The sequence below is a fragment of the Trichoderma camerunense genome (assembly GCF_050948025.1).
Source record: "Trichoderma camerunense strain CBS 138272 chromosome Unknown V8C40scaffold_12, whole genome shotgun sequence".
In the NCBI taxonomy this organism is placed as follows: domain Eukaryota; kingdom Fungi; phylum Ascomycota; class Sordariomycetes; order Hypocreales; family Hypocreaceae; genus Trichoderma; species Trichoderma camerunense.
In genome coordinates this window covers 295,637-319,371 of record NW_028145358.1, presented here as the reverse complement: position 1 = coordinate 319,371, position 23,735 = coordinate 295,637, and the positions used below count along the sequence as shown (strand labels likewise).

At 50.3% G+C, this 23,735-nt stretch overlaps 8 protein-coding genes across 8 annotated transcripts; 4 read left to right on the top strand and 4 right to left on the bottom strand.

Annotated features, from left to right (window-relative positions):
* The first annotated feature begins 1,076 nt into the window (after nucleotides 1-1,076).
* On the top strand, nucleotides 1,077-3,867 carry V8C40DRAFT_42566 (uncharacterized protein). Its single transcript, XM_083222964.1, has one exon. It carries the CDS (start codon nucleotides 1,350-1,352, stop codon nucleotides 3,807-3,809), a length of 2,460 nt encoding a protein of 819 aa, XP_083071532.1. The 5' UTR covers nucleotides 1,077-1,349; the 3' UTR covers nucleotides 3,810-3,867.
* A 718-nt stretch (nucleotides 3,868-4,585) lies between these two features.
* V8C40DRAFT_248928 (rRNA (cytosine-C5-)-methyltransferase NOP2) lies at nucleotides 4,586-7,305 on the top strand. Its single transcript, XM_083216645.1, has 6 exons — nucleotides 4,586-5,466; nucleotides 5,535-5,857; nucleotides 5,926-5,995; nucleotides 6,067-6,212; nucleotides 6,268-6,471; nucleotides 6,554-7,305. The coding sequence occupies exons 1-6, from the start codon at nucleotides 4,654-4,656 to the stop codon at nucleotides 7,062-7,064; spliced, it is 2,067 nt and encodes a 688-aa protein (XP_083071531.1). The 5' UTR covers nucleotides 4,586-4,653; the 3' UTR covers nucleotides 7,065-7,305.
* V8C40DRAFT_248927 (ribosome biogenesis GTPase LSG1) lies at nucleotides 7,156-9,577 on the bottom strand. Its single transcript, XM_083216644.1, has 2 exons — nucleotides 8,432-9,577; nucleotides 7,156-8,378 (listed from the first exon to the last, which is right to left on the bottom strand). Exons 1-2 carry the CDS (start codon nucleotides 9,414-9,416, stop codon nucleotides 7,426-7,428), a joined length of 1,938 nt encoding a protein of 645 aa, XP_083071530.1. The 5' UTR covers nucleotides 9,417-9,577; the 3' UTR covers nucleotides 7,156-7,425.
* Nucleotides 9,578-9,735: 158 nt separating this feature from the next.
* On the top strand, nucleotides 9,736-11,209 carry V8C40DRAFT_248926 (ribosome biogenesis protein LTV1). The gene is made up of 2 exons (XM_083216643.1): nucleotides 9,736-9,806; nucleotides 9,872-11,209. The coding sequence occupies exons 1-2, from the start codon at nucleotides 9,787-9,789 to the stop codon at nucleotides 11,091-11,093; spliced, it is 1,242 nt and encodes a 413-aa protein (XP_083071529.1). The 5' UTR covers nucleotides 9,736-9,786; the 3' UTR covers nucleotides 11,094-11,209.
* Nucleotides 11,210-11,359: 150 nt separating this feature from the next.
* V8C40DRAFT_42542 (SAC3/GANP/Nin1/mts3/eIF-3 p25 family-domain-containing protein) lies at nucleotides 11,360-16,175 on the top strand. The gene is made up of 2 exons (XM_083222963.1): nucleotides 11,360-13,478; nucleotides 13,573-16,175. Exons 1-2 carry the CDS (start codon nucleotides 11,447-11,449, stop codon nucleotides 15,909-15,911), a joined length of 4,371 nt encoding a protein of 1,456 aa, XP_083071528.1. The 5' UTR covers nucleotides 11,360-11,446; the 3' UTR covers nucleotides 15,912-16,175.
* Nucleotides 16,176-17,262: 1,087 nt separating this feature from the next.
* V8C40DRAFT_280383 (uncharacterized protein) lies at nucleotides 17,263-17,819 on the bottom strand (the record flags this gene model as incomplete). Its single annotated transcript, XM_083221392.1, has 1 exon — nucleotides 17,263-17,819. The coding sequence occupies exon 1, from the start codon at nucleotides 17,611-17,613 to the stop codon at nucleotides 17,263-17,265; it is 351 nt and encodes a 116-aa protein (XP_083071527.1). The 5' UTR covers nucleotides 17,614-17,819.
* A 686-nt stretch (nucleotides 17,820-18,505) lies between these two features.
* V8C40DRAFT_42531 (uncharacterized protein) lies at nucleotides 18,506-20,263 on the bottom strand. Its single transcript, XM_083222962.1, has 3 exons — nucleotides 19,712-20,263; nucleotides 19,404-19,655; nucleotides 18,506-19,341 (listed from the first exon to the last, which is right to left on the bottom strand). The coding sequence occupies exons 1-3, from the start codon at nucleotides 19,998-20,000 to the stop codon at nucleotides 18,515-18,517; spliced, it is 1,368 nt and encodes a 455-aa protein (XP_083071526.1). The 5' UTR covers nucleotides 20,001-20,263; the 3' UTR covers nucleotides 18,506-18,514.
* A 1,098-nt stretch (nucleotides 20,264-21,361) lies between these two features.
* On the bottom strand, nucleotides 21,362-23,500 carry V8C40DRAFT_248922 (pseudouridine synthase CBF5). Its single transcript, XM_083216642.1, has 4 exons — nucleotides 23,219-23,500; nucleotides 22,899-23,055; nucleotides 22,177-22,808; nucleotides 21,362-22,096 (listed from the first exon to the last, which is right to left on the bottom strand). Exons 1-4 carry the CDS (start codon nucleotides 23,343-23,345, stop codon nucleotides 21,549-21,551), a joined length of 1,464 nt encoding a protein of 487 aa, XP_083071525.1. The 5' UTR covers nucleotides 23,346-23,500; the 3' UTR covers nucleotides 21,362-21,548.
* Between the last annotated feature and the right edge of the window lie 235 nt (nucleotides 23,501-23,735).

Below are 23,735 nucleotides of genomic sequence, written 5' to 3'. Positions count from 1 at the left end.
ATCTTTGCTCGGGGTCCTGTTGGCGCCGTCGCGGGCGCGTTGTGTTGAAGCTCGGCGCCTCTGGTGCACGCTCGTTTCTCTCTCTTCTTTTTTCCTTGTGTCTTATGTTGTTTTCCCCTCTACCAACCACTACTAACTTTTGACTTGCAATACCGTCGCGATCTGTCTCCCCGTCGCTCGCTTTGTTTTGCTCCTGTTTTCGTTGTGATTTTGCCACTTATTGTCCCTAATTGCTGCGGACGAGGCCAGTCGTTCTTTTGAAAAAATCAGCCCCCTTGGCTCACAGTCCTTTCTGTCTCACGCTCACTCGTTCTTTTTTTTCGCGCGCGCGTTGACACCTAGTCCATCGCTCTCGCCCAATACCACCTTGCTGTTGTGCTTTTTTGCCTTCGCGACTGTCGCTATCGATCGCCACGTTTTCTTCATGTGGGAGTTAACACCACGTCTGTCTTGCATAATCGTCGATTGAAAGAGCCCCCAACAAACGACCCCCTACGGCGGATACCCAACGCGCGCCACATATTGCCTACATACAGCCAGCCTGGTTCGGATCCCACGCATAAACGCAAGACGCATTGCAGACTCCACGCTGTTCGCCAGCTGCTCTGCTTATTCGCTGCCCGCTTATCCGGAGGCCTTGCCAGCGCAGCAGCACTGAGGTGGCACCATCCAGCTTGTGCCCAACCGCCGAGCCGAAACACCTGCGACAGCGTCTATACCATTACAGTTAAACAGTCCTGCTCGGATTTTGCACCTCCTGCAGCTAGTTGGTGTGCGCTGGTCTCCTGTCTGACGCCCCGTCATTCCTTTTCCTTCTGCGACGCTCCGCGCCGAGCTACACCAGGGGAAGGGCGGAAGCGGCCATTGGATTGATTCCCCAGCGTGGATCTTTTTTGCAGTGCACCTTCAGCTTTACTTGAATCGGCCTCTTTTTATCCTTCTCCCTCTTTCTTTCATCGTCGCGCTTGACTTTGTATCTCTCTTTTTATTACAAAGTCGCAAGCAAAGACCCAGGCAAGTCAGAGAGGCCAACTGCCTCCGTGTGCTTGCCTGCAAAAAAATTATCGCTTTGACGGCTTATAGCTTTGGTCGCATGGCTGTCATTTCATAGCCGCAAACACAACATCCCATCACCGCCGTTCTCCGACTATGGGCATCACCAACGAAAATCGAATTATCGCTGTTCTAATCCCTCCCGGTCCATGACATATGTTCAACCTTGGAGACGGAAATCAAACAATCCTTTTTCACCAACAAAGGCAGATGATGCCTTGGTGGCATCACTGTTACAACTAGTTGCACGCGCTAACGACTACAACACAAACCGCGACGACCGCGAATAAGCAACAATGAACGAAACACCCGTTCTCGTCAAGCAGAAGCGGCTTTCGACGCCCACTCCGGGCCAGCTGCTGGCTGCTCGGCAGCGTTCTGCTGATGACTTTTTTGCTCACCTGGAGCCAGCGAAAGTTGTCCAAGCATTATCGCCGCCCGATGGCGTTCTCAGGGGTTGCCTCGCAGAGGCTTCTGCGCTCGAGCGCGACTTCGCAATGCGAACGGCCGTGGCATCCCACAAGATCTGGCACTGGCTCAGCGAGCTGAACCAGTGGAATTGGCCAAAACAAGCGGGGTCCGGGGGCTTCCTGGAGCCGAGCAATACGCAAAGGAAGCTTTTCGCTCAGGCCCCGACCCCTGAAGAGACTGGAAGGAAGCAGTACATGGGGAGCCTCCCCGCTGAAGAGGTGGAAAAATACGAAACAAGAATCAATCAAATCAACAGAGACATGGATGACCTCGATCTCGAGGAGATCAAAGGCCACGTCATGAACGACCACATCCTACCGCTGTCAAGGCCGGGTACTCCAATGAACATGGACCCCAGTCGATCTATGCTATCGGCCTTGTCGAGCTATCACAAAATGGAGGACATTTCCGTCCTCATCACCGCCATTGTCGTGCAGACCCTGCCCAACTTGGCAAAGTTATCTCGGTTGCTGCAGCTGTGGCATATGCGCATCATCGTCCTCCGGCACGTCAATCCCTTTCTGCAAGCCATCCAAGATGTGGAGGCGCTTCTTGGCGAGAATTGGGAGGCCATTTCCCAGTCTCACTGGGAGATGGAGCGCCCAAGCCGGAAAGCCATTGTCTTACCTGCTCGCACCCTGACGTCTAAAGACTTTGAAGCTAAAAGACAATCACTTGCGCTCAAGGTTGCAGAGCCCGGCCGGACCCTGGATTACATGCTAGATTGCTTGGAGGGCGCCCCGGACACCCTTCCGGACGAGTGGCTCACTCGTATGGAAGACGTGGAGCAGGGTTACGGAGAATGGGTTTCCGCTTGCGAGCGAAAGATGGCCGAAGCCAAGCTGGCAAAGTTAAAGCCTAAGCCCACCCCTCTCAAGAAGACCTCTTCTCTCTCGCCATCTCCGACAAGGGCTCATCAATCCGCCAACAACAGAGATGTGAGCCCGGCAAACAGTGGCAACAAGCTCTCACCGCCATTGTTACTGGTGCCCGGCACTGGCGAATCAGATCATGGATCGTATCTAGACCCCATTGCAGAGGATGAATTGTCCTCACCGGAGGACCATTTGGATGGTTCCTCTCCTGAGGATCTTGCCATGATGGAGGACCACATGTCAGCCATCAGCGAAGAGGACGAGTTGCCGTCGAGCGAGTTTATTGAAGTGTCTGGATCCCCCACTATCCCCAAGAGCAGACTTCGCGAGGCGTTTTATCCGGAAGATGACAGCCCACCAAGCTCTCCTCCAGAATTGAACCGCCGCCTCCTCGATAGCCCCATGGTTATAGAAACGCCCGAAGACGATGAGTCATTCTTACAATCGACATTCGAGGATTCCTTCTTAGACGACTTTGAGGATTCGTACACTCCCGATTTGCCTCACCCGCCTACCCGTCGGGAAAGCGCCGGCGAGCAGCAGCTCCGACTGCAAATTAGCCAGATTATTGAAAACATACCAGCCAAGATCAAGCTCACGAATGGAACATCAGGCATCAACTTAAACCCACCAGACCTTCAACTCCCTCGCCTGAGGAAGAAGCCGTCTAAGGAGCCGGTTAAACGGAGCACGTCTGGCATGTCCACCCGAACTGCCACGCCTTCTTTTACTCTATCTCCAGTCAAACAGAGGACGCGTCCCAAGGGCCACTATCCGATTAGAGTCTATCATCTCTCTAGATCAGATAACGAGGCCCCCATCAAGCTGTTCATACGCTGTGTAGGAGAGCAAGGAGAACGAGTAATGGTTCGCGTTGGTGGCGGGTGGGCTGACTTGTCCGAGTACCTGAAGGAATACGCCAGCCATCATGGCCGCCGTTCTAACGGCAAAGAATCGGTCAAGGTGGAGGTTCGCGACATTCCTCGTGCCTCAAATGGACCTTCCAAGGCCAGCCCTCCAAGCCGGCCACCTACTGCTACTGGTGATCGCTCTTCTGTGAGTCCCCTAGCAGCAGCACGCAAGCCACGGAGGAGCAGTATCAACAACAACCTGCGTCCGAAGACCCCAGTGACGCCAGGTCAACCGGCGGAAGGTACACCACCATCTGAGGGCTCGGCCATTTCGAGGCCTAGCTCCCGGCTAAGCTGGGCAGAGGATGAGAGTTCTTTCTTGGGTCTAGCAGGGCCAAAAGCCAAGAAGATAGAGATGAGTGAAGAGAGCAAGGCTTGGGTTGAAAGCATCAAAGAGAAGGTACTCATGGCTAGTGGCCCGGATAGAAAGCCAAATGAGAAGAAGTTTGGCGAGATTGGAAAGGCTGGTGGCACGAAGCGCGTGTTCAGGAGAGGCTGAGCGCTTCCCCTTTTCCTTTTTCCTTTTTTTCCTTTTTTTCCTTTTCCCATCGGGGATATGACGGACGCGCCATACATGGAAAGGCGAGGAAACAATTTCCTAAACAGGAGTGGGAGTCAATTTACGGGGATGAGGAAACTGGTCATTTTTTTTATTTGCATGTTTAGAGAATCATGCATGGAGTTTTGTTTGGGCGGGCATTGGCGGGCATAGCATGTCATAGTGTTACAGAAACGTCTGCATGAGGTGTCATTGCTGGAGCGAGTTATAAGCATTGTCGGAGGATACCCATATATACCTAGCGGATTTACCATATTGTGGAATTCAAATCATATATATACCCCCTTTAACTATTTGGCTCATAAATTTTGATGCGTTGACATGATATCTGCTGAAGCTGTAGTCAATGCTGAGCAGCGTGTCTTAGAGGTTTTCGTACTGTATCATGTCACCCAAGATCCACAGTATACGACCCGCATTGTAGTTGCATTGTAGATAATGATTATCAATTAAATAATGAATCCATTTTGCATTTTCGGATATAATACACTGCCGCTCAACTTAAATCTGCATGCATAGCCATATCAGTTTGAATGAGAAAATCGACCGTCGCTCATTTTTAGGCTCTAAATTCAGGTACAGTGTTTATTACATCATCTAGCTCCCCGGCGCTATTTCCCACTACCACTAGCGGTGGCTTATCGATAATCGGCCGAAAAAAAAAGTCGCCAGAGAGTGAAGGGCCTCGAAAAAAATCGAGACTGTCCCGCGCCTGCATCCAAACCAACACCCACCCATTGAGATCGAAAAGACATTTTCAAAACAGCAATTTTCGGTCGCAATCATGGGTCAAGGACGTCGCATGAAGAGAAAGCAGGGCATGCCCGAAGCCCTGTCCGAGGAACACTTTGCCAACCTCAAGAGAAAAGCAGGCCTGCCCGTCGAGCCGCCGGTCGAGAAGGCATCGTTGAGCAACAAGAAGCGCAAGACCACCAAGGGCGCTGCCGCGGCGAAGAAGCCGGAGCCTGCGCCTAAGAAGGCGAGCGCGAAGAGCAATGGAAAAAAGGCAAAGAAGCTGCCGGAGCCCGAAGAGGATTCCGACGAAGAGATGGATGACGAGTTCGACCTAGATCAGCTTGAGGGCGATGCGTCGTCAGATGAAGAGGCTTCTTCGGGAGAAAAGAAGAAGAACATCTGGTCTGATGATGAAGATGAGGATGATGAAGCAGAAGAGGACGACTCGGTTTTCGACTCTGATGATCAGGAGGATGGCGGAAAGAAGGGCAAATTCGTCTTCTCCGATGACGAGGACGAGTCTGACGCCGAGGAGAAACTCACTGCGGCCAACATCGTGGGTCTGTCACGAAAACTAGACGAGAAACTTGCAAAGGACAAGGCCATCACCGAGACGGAACTGCAAGAGTCTGCTATGCAAACAAACATTGATGGTCCTAAAATCTTTGGTGAAGGCTATGAGGATGACGACGAGGAGGATGACTTGGCGAAGAAGAGCCAGTCTTTGTTGGCGCCAGACCTGCAACTCCTGAGACAGAGAATAACGGACACGATACGTGTGTTGGATGATTTTGCCAATCTGGCTGAGGAGGGAAGATCTAGAGCAGAGTATACCGCTCAGCTGCTCAAGGATATCTGCGGTGTAAGTCCTATTTTTTGACGTTCTGCCCTTGTCTGAATTGGCGTTCTAATGTGGTGTGGTGATTTTAGTATTACGGCTACAGCCCTTACCTCGCCGAGAAGCTCTTCAACCTCTTCACCCCTCGAGAGGCCTTTGCCTTCTTCGAAGCCAACGAGATGGCCCGTCCCGTCGTTATCCGAACAAATACCCTCCGAACACACCGAAGAGATCTCGCCCAGGCGCTCATCAACCGCGGCGTTACTCTCGAGCCTGTCGGCAAGTGGAGCAAGGTCGGTCTGCAGATTTTCGAGGCGAATGTGCCTCTGGGTGCTACGCCCGAGTATCTCGCTGGTCACTATATTATCCAGGCAGCTGCCTCTTTCTTGCCCGTCATGGCACTTTCACCGCAGCCGTAAGTTTTGATTATGTCTCGAGTTATAACCATTGTTGTATAGAGGCTAACATTTTATGCGTAAACAGAAATGAGCGAGTTCTCGATATGGCCTCTGCCCCCGGTGGAAAGACAACTTACTGCTCAGCCATGATGAACGTAAGATTCGACTTTAACATACTCAGCCTACATAGGCTTTTTGTAAAGATTCGCTGTTAACATCACCATAGAACACCGGTATTGTCTTTGCCAACGATCCCAATAAGGAGCGTGCCAAGGGTTTGATTGGTAACGTTGCCCGTCTGGGTGTTCGTAACGTCATCGTCTGCAGCTACGACGGTCGCGAGTTCCCCAGAGTCATGGGAGGCTTCGACAGGTGAGCAGTCTTCATATCCTTAAACAGCAAAATAAGAGGCTAACTAGTGTAACAGAGTGCTTCTTGATGCCCCTTGCTCTGGAACTGGCGTTATCTCCAAGGATCCCAGCGTCAAGACCAACAAGGATGAGAAGGATTTCATCTCACTGCCGCACATGCAGAAGCAGCTGTTGCTGTCAGCTATTGATTCAGTCAACCATGCTAGTGAGACAGGTGGCTTCCTTGTCTACTCAACATGCAGTGTCACTGTCGAGGAAAAGTAAGCTTAGCTCCTCTCTTCTCCCCTTTCTCTTTCGTTACAAGCAAAACAGGAGTTTCTAACAGATATTTCATCAATTTAGCGAGAGTGTCGTCGCCTATGCTCTGTCTCGCCGTCCCAACGTGAAGCTCGTCGACGCCGGCATCCCCTTTGGCAAGGAGGGCTTCACCAGCTACATGGGCAAGAAGTTCCACCCCAGCCTCAAGCTCACCCGCCGCTTCTACCCGCACGCCCACAACATTGACGGCTTCTACGTCGCAAAGTTCCAGAAGATTGGTCCCACGCCGCCTAACGCCATCGGTGGTGCCGGCAAGAAGATCAACACTGCTACTGATGCCGATGAGGAGGTTGTTGATAGGACGCCCATTACGACCGATGATGACACCGAGGTCGAGGAGAAGAAGGCTGGTAAGAAGGCCAAGGCGCCCAAAGAGACTGGAAAGGGCGACTTTAGCGCCTTTGATGACGATGAGGATGTCAAGTATATGGAGAAGGCGAAGAAGAACGCCATGAGGAGGAGAGGTTTGGATCCCAAGTCTTTGAACAAGCCTAAGAATCAGGAGAAGAAGCCCAAGGCTCAGGAGAAGAAGTGAAGAGCATAAAAAAAGAGGACTTGAAAGAGCGAAATACATACTGTTAATAGCATGGTAAAGAAGAGGCTTTTGGGACTGGTAGAAGAAGAAGGGGAGAATCTGTTGGGACGTTTTTTCTTGTTTCTTTTTTTTTCCCCTTTATTTAAACTGTTTCTTATGGGATGAGCAATTGTGGATATTTTGGTCACATTTGTGGGTTTACATAAAAAATTCGAAATCATATTCATTCCATCTCCCGTCCGCATTCAATGATATTCCATGCATGTAGTGCCAAATCTCCGACACAAAAGGGTCATAATAGAGTCTTTTACCAGTTCCATTCGCATCTTTAAAATCCCAAAGAAAAAACAGTAAGAGTTATCTAGTCATCAGCAAAGTTTGGTGCTCCCCTCCTTGCCTTCCTGCCCATGCCATTAGGCGCGCCCTTCTTGAAATGCTTCTTCCCAGACCCAAGCTGCACATCCTTGGGGTCCACGCCGGTCTCCAGGGCAATCGCCGCCCGAGCCTTGCGTCCGCTAAGCATCTTGGTGCCACCGGCTGTGCTGCCGGACGCGCTGCCTTGTTCTGTGTACTTGTAGTTAAAAGGCTGGCTGACATGTCCGCGGATGTTCTTTGGCGTGAAGAAGCTCTTGTCGAGCCTCTTGGACTTGGGACCCTGGGGGAGGCCGACAAACTCGGAGGCCATGCTCTCGTCATCGAGGTGGAGGGCCTCTGTGGCGGCGATGAAGCCGGCACGGCGGCGCTCAGGCAGATGCGCTTCGTCGTACAGCTCGGCGTTGAACTCCTTCTCATCCTCAATACCTGGGGGAGGGTGGACGAAGAGAAGCTTTCCGTTGACGTAGTCTTTCAGGATATATCTGGATGCTCGCGCCTCGTCTGGCTGACCAAGACCTTGGGTCTGGAAGCCTCGAGCAGTGGCGTAAGCACGCAGCAGCTCCTCAGCAGTCGGAACACCAGTGCCTCCTTCTTCGACAGGTCTAGTCAAGATCTTGATGCCGTAAATGGCTTCCAGGAATGGCTGAGGAATTCTCTGAGCGACCAAGCCTACGGGTCCAGAGTGCTCGCGCATCTGGTCAATGGGCAGCACGCCTTGAGTGACGAGATCGGCCTTTGTGGTGGCGAAGTTGGGGAACACGAGACCAGGGCAATCGCACAGGATGACCCGCTCACTGAGGTGAATGGTCTGGAAGTGCTTGGTCTTTCCTGGCGTTGAGGAGACGGAGACCTTTTTGGCTCCAATGAGGGCGTTGATGGTTGATGATTTACCAACGTTAGGGTAGCCGACTAATCCGACTTGGAGTTTGTGATCTGCCTCTGTCCAGGGAGTTAGAACTGCAACATAATGTTTCGAATTGCCAAAAACTTACCTCTATCGGTTGGAGCATATTTTAGGAAAATCTCTTCCAACTCCTCGACTGTGAGAATCTGAGTATCTTCATCCTCTGGCGCTTTGCTTCCCGAGCCCTCAGCAGCCTCCGCCTCGTCGTCTTCGCTCTCCTCATCCTTCTCAACCTGCTGTGATGAAGAAGATGGCTCCTCATCATCCGATTCGTAGTCTGAGTCCTCTCTTGCCTCAATCAATTCCTTTGCAAGCTGTGCAGAAAAGAATTTGTATGCAATTCCTGCTTCTCTCAGGTGCTTGCCCCATGCCTTGCGCTGCTTGACAGTCATCATGTCGGCCTTGTTGATCAGAAGCAAGTTTTCCTTCTTGGGATCAACAGCCTTGACATATGATTCTAAATCCTCGGACCGGAAAAGCAGAGGGTTTCTCGCATCCACAATCTGCACAATGAGATCTGATCTCTCAATGACTCTCCACAGCTGTCTCCAAACCTCAATATTTCGCTCAAACGGCGTCATGAGCAGATCGTTGTTCTCTTGCAGCTCAGCCAAGCCTCTTCGCCATGAGACAAGAGCCTCTCGCTCACGTAGGTCGAGCTCCTCCCGGGTGGTCGAGGCATCCCAGTGAGGTCTTCGCGGGACCGTCAACCGGTTTCTGTGCTGTCGATGCTTGCCAAGGATGGCTCTCTCTTCGGTGGCAGATAGCAGATAGGGATTCTTCTGGTCAGTGTGGATGATCTTGACATTATTCATCTTCTCGGCCGTAAAGTCGGTGCCGGCCAGCTCGGCAGTGGCCAGGAACTCATCCAGCGCGCCTTGCTCCGTAACGGAGCGCATCTTGACCCAAGCGGCATCTTTCTTGTCGTTTACGAGATATTGTTCGCCGGTCGTATGGTTCGTTCGCATAGTAGCAGACGTCTTCCTGTGGTCGGTGCCTTTGCCCTTTCCGAAGCGATCGTTCATCAGGGTATTGCCCAGCCCCTCATTCTTTTTCGACTTTGCCAACACCATCTTTGCGGCTGTCCTCGTTCGCCGAGGATATCAAATGCGATTCAAACGGTCTCAGACTTTATGCCTGGTTAATGCGAATATCCTCGGATCGCAGGGGAGGACGAGGATAAATATTTTGTTGTGGAAGGTCGCATGCCCAGGTTTTGCGGGCTGAATAATACATCATAATGGAGGGGCAAATTTTTTGGATAGTCACATGAAAAAGATCTTCGCACTGTATTTTGAAGGCCTTGCCCACAAATGCATACAGTACTATCAACAACCGAACTGTACTGGCGCTACCAAAAATTTCTTTGAATGCAGGCAGTAGGTTAACAAGCCCACTTCTGTCCATGCTCATTTGATTCAACGCAATCGCAACACCGCCAAAATGCCCAAGGGAAAGTGGATGTAAGTTGATTATGTTGCTGTGTGTGCTTATGTCTGTTTGGACATTACTGATGCCTCGTATTTAGTAATAAGAAGACGGCGCAGCACTTCACGCTCGTCCACCGTCCACAGAATGATCCGCTCATCCACGACGAGAATGCGCCATCCATGGTGCTGAACCCCGTTCAGACAAAATCTGGAACAAAAGTAAAGCACCTGGATGATCTGGCTTCCGAATTCGGATCTGATGCAGGCGAAATCCGCGCCAACGAAGGTGAAGCCGCAAACTATGGCGTCTACTTCGACGATACCGAGTACGACTACATGCAACATTTGAGAGACCTCAACTCGGGTGGCGGAAACGTTGTCTTTGTTGAATCAAGCTCGACTCAGAACAAGGGCAAGGGCAAACAGAAGCAGTCATTGGAAGATGCCCTGCAGAAGATGGATCTTGAGCAAAAGTCGGGCGATCTTTTGGACAAGGATATCCTACCATCCAAGAATCTCACCAGACTGACCTACCAGGCCCAGCAGGATGTACCAGATGTTATCGCTGGATTCAATCCTGATATGGATCCTCGGTTGCGTGAGGTCTTGGAAGCTTTGGAAGATGACGCCTACGTCGACGATGACGAAGATATCTTCAAGCAGCTGTCAAAAGACGGAGAGGAGCTTGACGACTACGATTTTGAAAATATGGGTTTCGATGACGGAGATGATGATGGGTGGGAATCGGATGCCACGGCAAAGCCTACCAAAGAATACAAAGAGCAAGTACCAGAACTTGTAAAGGTCCAACCAGAGCAGTCAGAACAACCAGAACATGGGCCATCAGAGGATTGGATGGAAGACTTTAAGAAGTTCAAGAAAGATCAGAAAGGCCCGCGTGGGCCAACGGCTCCATCCCGATCTGGAATTGAGTCTATGTGGACAACAACCACAAACGGAGGCCGGACTAAGAAGCGGAAGGGCGCCCTGACGAACGCCTCTGCCTACTCTATGACGTCCTCATCACTCGTGCGAACAGAGCAGCTCTCACTGCTGGATGAGAGGTTTGAAAAGTTGGAGGCTCGTTACAACGAAGACTTTGATGACATGGGATCCGTATCAGAGGTCTCAACGACCTCTAGCGTCACAGGACCTATGCGTGGAGATTTCGATAATATTCTGGATGACTTCCTTGGATCTTACACAAGACCCGGAAAGCGAACGTCCAAGAAATCAAAAGCACAAACAGGACTGGAGCAGCTTGATGAGATTCGGCGAGAACTGGGACCTCCCCGTATTCGAGGCCGGGTTAAGTCATGATATGGGAATAGGAGGACTGGGCGTCGTAATGAAACGGAAAAAGTTCAAGAGCTAGCGAATTATATATATGTTTTTTTTTTCTTATAAGAACAAAGTAAAATGATTTTGAAAAGACAGTTAGAAAAGTACAACACTTGTGACACTATCTGAAGTACGAGAGAAAGGGTCAAGTCGTCGGTATTATGTAGATTGGAGGCGTCACGTGATGGCCAGCCTCCTACCGCGAAGCTCAATCAAAGGTCCGGCTAGCTTTGGCATCGCGCATCAGCCAATATCCTGCGACACGGCCTTTTCCAACAACCTCCGAAAAGTCACGCCTAACACTCCTCCTCCATGCGCAAATCATCACATAGATGAATGCGACGTCCGTTGCATCATCGGGCCAAATGTTTTCCCCATTCAGCCAGAAGACGCAGGGCTCGTCGCAGGCTTTCAATCCTTTCGCTCCTCGGCCGACCGGTGAAGGAGCATCATTTGGCAGTGATGGTGCAGGGGGATCCAACTCACTCAACAAGAGTAAGCGGAAGAATGGATTCGGAGGAGACAGCGATGCGGAGAAGAAGCTCAACGTCAACAATCCGTTCAAGGGCAAGGATGGGAGCCTGAGCGACAGCGGGAGGCAATGGAAGAAGCGAGGTGGAGATGGAGAGAAGAAGCCAGCAGAAAACAAGAAGAATTCCAAAAAGGCACGCGGTGGTACAAAAGGGCTGCAGCAGAATACCGATGGCCGCAGCAACGGTGTGCAGGCTGCCACAAGCGCCGAGGACGACAACACATCACGCCCTAGTTCGTCTTCGAGTGCGAGCTCCATCGACGAAACGCTGGACAATGCAGCTATGCGCGCTACCGACCCGTACTCGAAGAAGGTATACGACCGGCTGCGGAAGGATGGCATCAGTCCTCCATCTTGGCCGTCTCAGCCTGGAAATCCAAACAGCAAGACCGAGATGGCCAAGTTTAGAGAAAAATACGAAGAGTATCGACAGAAAGTGCGCGCGTCTCTCACCAAAGCCTCTCTTATCGACGACCCGGACAAACGAAAGACTCTGGAAAACGCCATCACCTTCCGAGGTATTTGCGAGGATATGTGCTCCGAGTACGAGAAGATTACGCGAATCACCGAATTGGATGTTCCCCAACCCGAAAAAGATGCACGAACAGGCTATGCCAAGACGAGTAAAATGGTCAAGAAGCTGGCGCGTTCAGCCGCCGGACAGGAAGCTCCTCTCCCGATGGATGTCCGCTCTACGGCTGCCCTACGACGTACTCTGGATTATCTACTTGACGACCTACTTCGCGACGACGAAAACTTGCCTGGTTTACACGGATTTCTATGGGATCGAACGCGAGCTATCCGTCGAGATTTTACCTTTTTCTCCTCTCCTACGGCCGACGATTTGAAGACACAAGCATATGTACTGGAAAATATTGCGAGGTTTCATGTCACGGCACTGCATCTTCTGTCACAGCCAGGAAAGGCTGGCGAAGACTTTGTCGAACAACAGGAACTCGAGCAACTTGGCAAAGCTCTGCTTTCTCTCCGAGATTTGTACGATGATTGTAATGCTCAGGGTATTACGTGTGAAAATGAAGCCGAATTCCGCGCATACTATCTGCTCTTCCATGCCCATGATTCAAATACGGTTGAGATGCTGCAGCGGCAATGGAAACCACACTTCTGGAGGGATTCAGACGATATAAGGACCGCAGTATCACTCGTTGAAGCATTGCAAAACACCGCCGATTTTCATGGCCCATTAAAGGCAGCCCCCTTTTTAGCGGCGTCGAATGCTTTCCACTCATTCTTTCGAATTGTCGAGGACCCTAGTGTCTCATATACCATGGCTTGTTTTGCGGAGTGTCACTTTCCCCAGCTTCGCCGGTCAATTCTGCGGGCTGTGAAGCGAGCATTAGCCCGGCCCAAAGATACGGCAAACGACTTGACGGCTGCCGCTTTGAACAAGTTTCTTCGATTCGATACAGTTCAAGAAGCCATCGACTTTGCGAAACTTCATGGCATCGAATTCGTCCCAGATAAGCAGGCACCTATGGACCCTGACCGACAATGCTTGATTTTGAATAACAAAGAGCCGCTTCGACACCCCCGTCTTCACCATCAATTTTCACAGACTCTCGTAGAAAAGAAGCGGCAAAATCGGCCTTTGCCAGATGTTATCCACAAAACGATCTACGAGGACTCAACCGCATCTTTTCAATCAGGACCCGGCAGCTTCTCCACGCAAGAAGGATCTCTTTTTATGCCGGACACAGCACCAGTCACACCAGCCGATTCTCCGCCGATACAGCCACAGAATTCCACATCTCTTCCTGCGTTCGGCCAACCCTTAAGCGGGTTTGGAAGCAACCTCCTCGGTACACAACAAGGTAGAGATTTCTTCCCTCGCCAGATACTACAAGAACACCAGCAGTTCTCTTGCACATCATACTTGTTCATACCCGTTCACTAATACTGTTTTAGCTTCAGAGCAACCGGCTAGCATTTTCGGAGTGCCTGATGTACAAAAACCAACTCCATTTTCGAACCCCTTTGCTTCTGCTTCGACACCTTTTGGCAGCAAGCCGACTCTGGGTTCTACTGCGCCTGCTTCGCCTTCTAGCAATGCACCTACGACAGCCAACCCTTTCGCATCTGCTATCACGTCAAGCAACGCTTCTCAGAATCCACCCGCACTACCATCAATCTTGGGTGGAAGCACGGCTGTTAATCCTTTTGCACAAGCAGCGCCAACCCCTTCACCAGGTTTTTCGGGTTTCCAAAGCAAGCCACCATCTCAACCGCAAACTCAGCCATCTGCAAGTCAAGGCGGCTTTCCGTCATTTTCTTCGCCAACGGCTGTGAATGGAAGTGCCCCCCCACCAAAGATTTCCTTTGCCGGACTCGGAGAGCAAAAACCTGCCTCTGCCTTATCAGGGCCATTTGGTGGGAATAAAGCACCTATATTCCCCCCAGCTGCGGATACAGCCAAGGAAGAAGCAACCCAGTCTAAGCCTAGCTTTTTTCCTTCTCCATCACCAGCTTTTGCTTCGGCAAGCACGAGCAAACCGACGACCTCTGCAGGGGTGCCAGCAATTACGCCTTTCTCAAATTTGACGGGAACAACGAGTAACAGCATATTATCCTCTGATCTAGGCCCAAAACCGTTGTTACCCACGCAGAGCCAGTCTCCATTGAATGCGGACAATAAGCCATCACCATTCCCGCCAGCTGGTGACAGCCTTGACTTCTTGTTGTCAGGCACACTTGACAAAGAAGTGCCTAAGGGTGGAATATCTACCACACCGTTTTCTAACTCTCTGCTGGGAACAAAGCCTAAAACGGCCGAAGAACCAGCTCTTTTGCGCCCTGGCACTTTGCAGAGTTCTTCTTCCGGTTTTCCAGGACTTGGTTCTCCAACAACTAGCCGCAAATTTGATCCGGCTGCCAGTACCACCCCTACCTCCTCTCCTCCTCGGAGTGCTGTCTTTTCTACTACTCCACTCTCCCCCGCTCCCCCAAGACCAGTGACTTCACCGCGCGATCTGCTAGGCGACTTCACAAAGTGGTTTGTGAATGGAGATAATGGGCTGATGAAGGAATTTGAGATTTTCATGATAGAAAACATTGTACGAGAAACTTTTGACAAATTCCAAAAGGATGAGAAGGAGAGAATGGCTAGAGAGAAAGAGGAGCAAGACGAAGCGGAAGCTAAGAGATTCCGGATATATAACCTCTCTCTGAAATATTTTTACCGGTGGAAGAAAACTGCTCGGGAGAGGCGTCTAAGGCAGCTGCGTCAAAGTGGACGCGACCAATTCCGCGCGTTTCGCGAAGCTCAGAGAGCAGCACAGATCAAGGAAGAACAGGAGGCTACTCGACGAATTGCCAGCCAAAAGGCAGAACTGGCGACTCTCAATCGCCCTGATGAGCTAGCAACAATACTTAAGAAAAATCGACAAAGCAAGAGGAAAGCAGAAGAAGCACTGCTTGCGTCCGGGGTCTTGTCCGGCGTCTCAAACGAGAGGAGAGCTGTCTCAGCAATCTTCCGCAACGATTACCGACTATCACCTACCCCGTCGTCGATTAATGGGAGCCAGGGGATTCGATCTCGGTCTGGATCGATCGCAAGCACGGAGGGTGGTTCGAAAACCCGGGCTTTGCGCGAACGACTTTTAGGAGAAAAGCCTGGGCGATTTCAGCGTTCCCTGCCTTCTGTATCGGCAGGTAGCTCACCACCAGAGAAATCACGCGTAAGCAAAGTCTCCGAGCGATGGCGATTGAAGGCTATGGGCATTGTACAGATGCCCGACGGAACTGCGTTACCAGAATCCATGGTCGACGATATCAGACGCGGTCTCAAGAAGGATACAGGTTTTAGAGGAAGTGCGAGCCTCAGAGGAAGTACAAGCTTAAGGGGAAGTACGAGCCTTAGAGGAAGTGCAAGCCTTAGAGAGAGTACATTGATCCGAAGGGCGTCAATCACCAGCGCGGCATCAACAATAGCAGCAGCAGCAGTGCGGCCGCAAAGCCCTATGGCATTCACATCCTCTCGAGAAGACCCCTTTCTAGATAGCCCGTTGACCATCAACAACAAGAGAAAGCGATCCCCGGGGGATGCGGCGGAGACGGCCAAAGAGCAAGTCGAAGATACGGATTCACACAAACGCGTGATGAGCGACGCGGATATTTTAATACAAGAACTTAGGGCGATGCGTCAGGAGATGGAGGAGGGTACAACGTGGTTCAAATCACAAAATGGAAAGCTGCAAAGCGATATATTGAGCAGAGGGGGCACGCCTCTGGACGAAAGCATCATGTGAAAAAAACATTGGCGTTGGAAGGGAAGGGAATTGATATTTTTGGGGGATTGGTTGTCACAAATTCATCAGAACTTGAGGGACTCATTTATGGTAATAAAGGCCTTTTTTCTCTTCCTCTCCTCATCATTACTTTGTTTTTAAAAATCTTCATCCAACGTTTCTTGAGCTTTGCAAGCCGTCATTCTTGCTTGAGTTTCATTGGCTTTTGGCTTGTTTTGTTTCTGCGCGCACGAAAGGGAGACAGAGGAAACCGGCACGAATTCTCGGATCCCCACGAATTGGATTGTCGGATTGAGGACTGTCTCTTGTTGCTCTAGTCGAGTTCAAAAGAGATCACGGCATCGTCTTACACAAATTCGTGTCGTTTTTCTCTTTTCGTTCTCGCGTTTCATCCCCAGGTGATGTTTATACTTTGAGAAGCTTTATCTTCTCCATGTTTGTCATTTTCATATGCGTTTTTGTTCTTACGGCAAGGCGGTAGGGGCATCCGGCAAGCGTGTCTTATCCTGTTTTTTTGCTTTGTTTTGGTTATTGAGCCTGTATACAGCATTTATGGTAGGAAGGACAATGGTATGATATGGAACGATTTGTTGATAGAGTTGCAGTCCAGCGTTTGTATCTTGGAAGTTGAATACAAATGATGGTTTGGTTATTCATACCTAGTACTTTTGGTGTTTTGGTGATACTGCAGCAATGTACTGAATGATACATCTTCACACGCAATTTTAATGCCGAATACAAGCCACGAGGGATGTGTGTTAAGGTTCCAGTTGTTTGAGTTACTGTTGAGCGTATATTCTTCAAATCCTTCCACTTCTACCTACAGTTGTTTCATATAAACTTCTGGGGTGTGTTCCATACCTACTTAATCGAATTTTGACCTTACCGCATAGCCCTTATCGAACAATGTAGATCGTATTCACCTTAAAATCACCAGAAACTCCTATCTCTTCCTCGCCAGATCTTTGCGCCTGGCGGATTCTGGAGTAGAGACGCCATGGCTTGTTCGCTTCCTGCCAGGATCAACCAGATTTAGGATAAGATATGAGATCTAGGCTACTTATTTGTTACAGAGACTAAGTAAATCTTTGTAGTTTACCAAGCGTCTAACGAGTGCTGCCATTACCGCTACTCCTTACTCCGGTTACCCCCTTTTCCTGTACCCGACGCTATCGTGAAGTCCTGTGGGTGAACTGTGTATAATCTTCATCACAGAAAATACAATAATAGGAGCCTCCATAAAGATACAAAACAAAAAAAAATTTAATCATCACCCACTCCAAAACACCCAGCCCAAAAACACCAAAAACTCCCCCTTCCTCTCCCCCCAAGCCCCCCCTCCTTAACTTCACTACCACCGCACCCCTTGTGGCGAAGCAAGCATCTCATCCAACTTCGACAACGGTGTATACCCAACCACCTTGGGAAACTTTGGAATGTAATCCCTCCAGTCAAACTCACGCTTCTGGCCCTGTCGCTCCCTCCGACGCTGCTCCTTCGCAGCCCTGCGTTCTTCCTTGGCGGCTCGGCGCTCTTCCTTTGCTATTCTGCGTTCTTCCTTGCGTCTTCTTCTCTCTCTCTCCATAACTACCTCCCACCATTCGGGCTCGGCTGGAGTTCTCTCTAGGACAGAGTAGCCGCTACGCCAGCGCCATGTTTCGAGCTTGACTTCGAGTTTGGCGATGGGTTTCCAGAGCCCCATTTTCGCTTCGTTCGGTTCGTGATAGTAGTTTGGTGTCTGGCTGTTGTTATTTTTGTGCGAGTGTATTTTTTGTTAAATATGTTGGTAGATCGTAGGAGGATGATAGCGACGGTAAGATGTGGTGCCGGGTGATGGCTGAGGAAGAAAGAAGAGAATAAATAGCTCTGATCGAAGCATGTTGAAAGCAGCAGGATCTTATAGTTTGCTATCTACTTTGCTGAGGTACTCGTCTCCTTCCGCAGCGATTGGGGTAGCTGAACTTTAATACTGACGATGTAGACCGTTATTGGGTTTGAAATACTGCTCGATATGAGATCTAAGTTCTAGAATACAGAGGGAGGCGGATATTGAGTTTCATACGACACCTCGCTACCAGGTACTTGTAGTGGTGAAAGTAGCAGATAAAGTACCTGTCTAGAAATGATATCGATGCTATTAGATACAAGAACATCGTAGCTACAGTACTACACATGAAGAACCAGGTGGACAGTAGATTAAAGGCACTTCTACAGCGTCCCGTTACAACACACATGTTACTGGCCATATACTCTCGTAGTACTATATTTAACATCATCAGATCACAAAATAGAGAGGGGAATCAAGGCTATTTGCGGGGTGATTTAAGGTAAATAGCCTTGTTAATATGTGTACCTGGAGCATAGAGTTGACGCCAAGTGGCTTGATGTGGTCAATATTCATGGCATCTTCCATTAGAATTATCAAAATATCGCCAAGTGCACTTGTCGTAAATCGTTTCATTAGTTCAAGCATCAGTCCAGCTGTTCCGCTACATTCAAGCATTGTGTATCATATCGTACAAAATAGAAGAAATCTCAAGCTACTTCCAAACAAAATCGCTCCAGTACTTAAACCCATATCATAATTATTAACCACCCCCATTTCACCGCGTACTCGTAGGTGGCGGTGGAAAGGATGTTATAAGTATATCGCTCTGGACGGGACTTCCCATGCTTGTCTTGCTTCTCTTCCTGGTAATCAGCCCTAGAGCATTTGTCACTCCGGTTTCTTCCTCCCACCTTCTGTCGGGACGGTACGGTTTCGGGGTCGGTGACCAACTGGACTGACCCAAATGAGGAGAAGGCTTGAATCCAGAAGGTTGGTGGCTGAGAAGAGGGGCGTTGGAGCGGATCGATACAGCAGAAGCTGGGGTCGCGAAGTCGTCGGGAGATGAAGCCCGAGGGGACATGTATGCTTGAGTGGGTGGAGTCAAAGCAGTGATGATGCTTGGCCTCATTACTGCACTATCCTGTCGGCTGATGGTGACGTTTAGTGAGTTTTGGCTATTCCAAGGGTATTGATCAACAGGGTATGCATTTGCCCCAATGCCAGTGGTAACCTTAACGTGCGCCTTCTCCTGTCCATGGAAACTGTCGTCGGCATGGGCGTTCTCGGGAAACCTTGGTGTCACAGGGGTGACTCTGGTTTGGCAGCGGAAGGAGTAGCCAGAGGCGCGGTCTTCTTGTTTCGCACGATTCTTGCGCTTACGGATACACATGTAAGTGAACCCTGCGACCAACGCAAGTAGGACTGCTCCTCCAATTGCTATGCCCACAATTGTCGAACTGGAAAATTTGGGCTCTTCGTAGTTGGTAGAGGGTGTCTGGTCGACGACTTGGATGTTGTCACTACCAAAGATGGTATTGTTGAGAATTAAAATGGACCCTGGCGCTGGTTTTGTCTGGCATGCCCCTTGTAGAGTCAGGAGAACTACAAGACATGGAAATTAGTAAAAGCGAGGATGGTGGAAAGGACAAGCGTATAAAACATACAATTGGATAGATAGTTGTGCTGCCCATCTGCCTTGACACACTCCAGACACCCCTCGACATTGTTGCTTGTGATGACGCCTCCGCTCACATCGCAATAGTCGTAAGTGGTCGAGTTGGTTGGATTCTTGATGTCAAGCTCGAGGGCAGAAGCGAGGATTCCGCATCCTACAGTTGTCGTGCAAGGGCCGGTCTCAATGCCGGTGTTGTTGGGATAGCCAAACATGCAATAGCTGGATGAATACCGCAGGTTGTCTTTGCAATGTGTAAGCTGACGGCTACTAGAAGGGATTATCACCACGAGGACTTACACAGGAACCAATCCTGGTCATTCTCACTGCCATGGGTGTAATTGCTGTTCTGCAAGCACGTGAAGCAGCTCTTCAGCTGTTTCCCCTCCGGCTTGCTGTCAAAGTCGTCGTCACTGCAGACAATGTCTTTCCACTGGTCGTCGAAGAACTTTGGATCCGATTGCGACACGTCGGAGGTAGTGCAAGCACTTGTGCATGGTGAGTTTGGTGAAACTCTCAGAGCATGCACCAATGAAAAAGCCGTGAGAAATAGGGAGAAGATCCAACGAGCCATTGACATGTAAGCCATCTTCTTTTTTCTTTTTTTTTTCCAAGAGTGGGCGATCCTGGTAAACTGAAGCGAACGAGAGAAGATGACAGGTTCTGGATTATAAACGAAGGTACCCACACAGCTGGTGTGTGATGCGAAAGAGCGAACGTCGTTTAAAGGAGTGATAGTCGAGGAAGCAAATGCTGTAAAAAAAGGTCGGTGCACGTTATTCAAGAGCGGTATATTAAAGTCTCAACCGTGGTTCCAAAGGTAAGACAGTCCACCCCTATCAGATGCAGCAGTATCCAGACTGCAGCAAGACCGTAACACCAACCGTAAAGGGAAAATATACAAGACAAGAGAAATGCAAGCAAGAAAATTGCGGGTAGAGCAAGAAACGAGAGCAACGACCGAAATGCCAAAGGAATTCGACACGAGGCTGCGAGGGGCGGACACGGACGGCTTATAATAATATCCTGGCCGCCCAGCATCGTGCGTGATCTGTGGCGGCTTAAGCTTGTTGATCCCAAGGCGCCGGTGACGAGATTATCGTGACGGCGGCAACATGATCGCTTCGCCTGTCTGCTTGCCGCCCGTCTCGACCCCCCTCGCTAACGGACTCAGCTCCCCATCACACACCCATGAGCCCGTCCGTTTGTCGCTCTGCCGTCAGGCGCTTGTGCTGTGCCGGACTCGTTATGTGATGTGCCGCTTGCTCTTCTTCTTCTCCCTTGACTCCCAGCCGGCATTTGGTCGTCACACCGTTTCTCGGTCCCCCTTGCATCCCTACCCATCGCATCACCGGCCATCTCATCGGGCACCTCCACGTGAAAGTGAAGGCCATCAATCACCGAATCAATCCATCTCACATCACAAAACAGGCTCAGGCACACGATGCGGGAGCTAAGAAGGAACCCAGCAAACAGACCCTTGTCCGCAAAAGCCGTTCATCTCATCACTCCGGTCCAATGAGAAGCGCCATCTCGCAAACTAGTGCTTTCCCTAGCGAGCGAGCGCCTAGCGAATCGAAAGAAGCAGAATGCTAGTGAGAGAGGAAAAAAAAAGGCGAGAGATGCAAAAAGATGCAGCGTCTCATTGTGTGATGACGGACCCAGAAAGTGTCGGCGCTTAACTGCAAGCTCCACGTGAGTTCGCGCCCAATGCCGCCTTCTAATTCAGGTACCAAGACATTTGGGAATGCGCAACTGGATTCGATTGGACAGAACTTGCAGGTTAGTAATTAAATAGTTTCTGTATGAGGGTGGGAGTATGATATCATTCATTTCTGGGTGAGAAACGATTACTGTACTGTAGATACGATATCATCCCATAGACTATACTGGACCCCAGGCCCAATCACACACGCCCATACAGTATTGACATCCTTGCACACATCATAGTAGTAATAAACATGTATATGAATTGATACCTAATAACGCCAATTGCCCAAGAGCCACATGTGGGTAACTAGAAAAGAGAAAGGTACAAGACGACCATTTCCATATCGACAAAAGACTCCCACGCCAGGATACTTTACACTTAAAAAGAATCCTCAGTCTTGATTCCACACATTCTTTTCTTCCTCTTTTAATCGCTGTCCTCGTCGTCTCCCTTGCCTCCCTTCTTTGCTGCCTTGGCAGCCTTCTTCTCTGCCTTCCGTCGTTTCCGCTCTGCCTTTTCCTCAGCAGTTTCTCCCTCGTGCTTCTTTCGCTTCTTCTTGTCCTCCTCAGCGGGAGCCTCTGCATCGTCCATCTTGCTATCAGCCTGCTCGCTCTTGGAAGGCAGGACAGGGATCGATGTGGTGGCGGGAGCAGCCGCGGCAGCAGCGGCAGAGGTGTCGGACACGCTGAAATCCTTGTACTCAGAGGTCCACTTGGAAGGGGTGGCATCGTTGGGTCGGCCAAACTTGTCGAGCTTGCCGTCCGCCTTGAGCTTCTTCTTCTCCTGAGCGACAGGTCCGAGACCCCATCTTCGGGGGTAAAGGTCACGCTCCATGATGCAGCGCTTGACCTTGGCCACAACTCCGTGGTCGCATGTAGACATTTCGACCGTAGACATCTGAGCGATACCAATGGCAATAGCCTCACCCTTGGTGGTCATCAGGACAACCTCTTCGTGGTGCTCAATGCCAGACTCTGTGAGAGAAAATTTCAGTCAGCGACACGTTCCATCACATATTATAAAGCATTTAAAGCTTTCTCAATCATGTACATACCATAACGCAGGAGACCAGGAAGCATAAGCTTGGCACCGTAGCACACGGCGTTGACGGCGCTATCCTTGACAACAAGACGCTTGTAGCCTGTGAGGAGGGTCTCGAGGGGCGCAATCACTCTGCGCAGGTAGGACTCATCCCGGGTGTTGTCCATGGTCCACTGCGCATCCAGCACATCGTGCAGGGTGACGAGGTGCTTGGTCTCGTCCATAGCACCGGATCGCACACGACGAAGCTCCTGCATGTGGGCACCAACACCCAGCAGAAGACCCAAGTGCACACACAGAGTTCGAATGTAGGTACCAGCCTCGCAGCTCACCCAGAAGACACCCAAGTGGCGGTCATTGTCAAACTCAATCAGCTTGCTCTCGTGGATGGTTCGGATACGGAGCTGACGCTTGACGGCAGAAATCAGAGGAGGGCGCTGGAACAGGGCGCCAGTAAGGGTCTCGAGGGCACGAGCGAATTGAGCCTCGCCACCAGGCAGCTTGTCGTGAAGGCGGATGATGGCAACATACTCCTTTCCGGCTCCTTGTTGGGACTTGACCAGTCGAGTCGCTCGGTCGATACAGACGATCAGGCAGCCCGTGACCTTGGGATCGAGGGTACCACTGTGACCAGTCTTCTCAACTCTGCACCGATTTCATTGTTAGCTCTACGATACAGCGTGAGGAGAACGATTGGAATCCCAATCGACGAAGAAACTGCAAGTCGCCACGAACCGAAGAATTCGCTTAACCCAGGACACAACCTCGTGACTAGAAGGGTTCGAAGGCTTGTCCAGGTTGATGACACCAGAGCTGATGTAGGATTTGAGATCACGCTTCAGGGGCGCAGATCCATTGGGAATCGGGGTGAAGTGGCCAGTTCGCACAAGGACTAGAAAGAAGAACAAAGGTCAACAGAAAGGCTCTTCTTGGTGCTTGTGTCGTTTTTCCATCTTGCGCTCCAACTTTGCTTGGACTGCATCGCCACGCCCAATTGAGCGCCGAAATTCGTCCTACAAGTGTAAAAAGACCACCAGGATAGATTCTTCACTCACGCTTGTCATAGTTCTTGAGAAGCAGCGGCCACTGGCTGGTGTCGACGGCGGGAGTCACCGCTTGAGGCTTGATGGTGTATTCCACCTCCTCCTCCTGCTTCTTCTTGTTCACGACTTCCGTAACCATCTTGGGCAGTTGCTTTCCAAATTAAGCAGCTGAATATCCAGGATTCTGAAACAAACGGAAAGTGCAGCGTCTAGCGATCTCAATTACGGAAGACGAGGCTGGCGCGCTTGCAGTCGTGATGGTTTTTTTTCTAGTTCTGCGAACTTTGGAGCTTCCAGTTTTTTTTTTTTTTCCTTCGCTCTGTGGGGCAGAAACTTTTCGTCCCCAAAAATGTGGCGCCAATTGGCCACTAAACCTAATACGGCTTATCGTGGCCATGCAAGCCACATCATTTTTTGTGGTCAAGTTCTACAGGGAATCTACTGGTACAGTACCAAGCGGATGACAGAAAAATCGAGGTCGAGAAGAATTCGAACACCCACTACCTAGCTCAATCATACGTCCACAAGG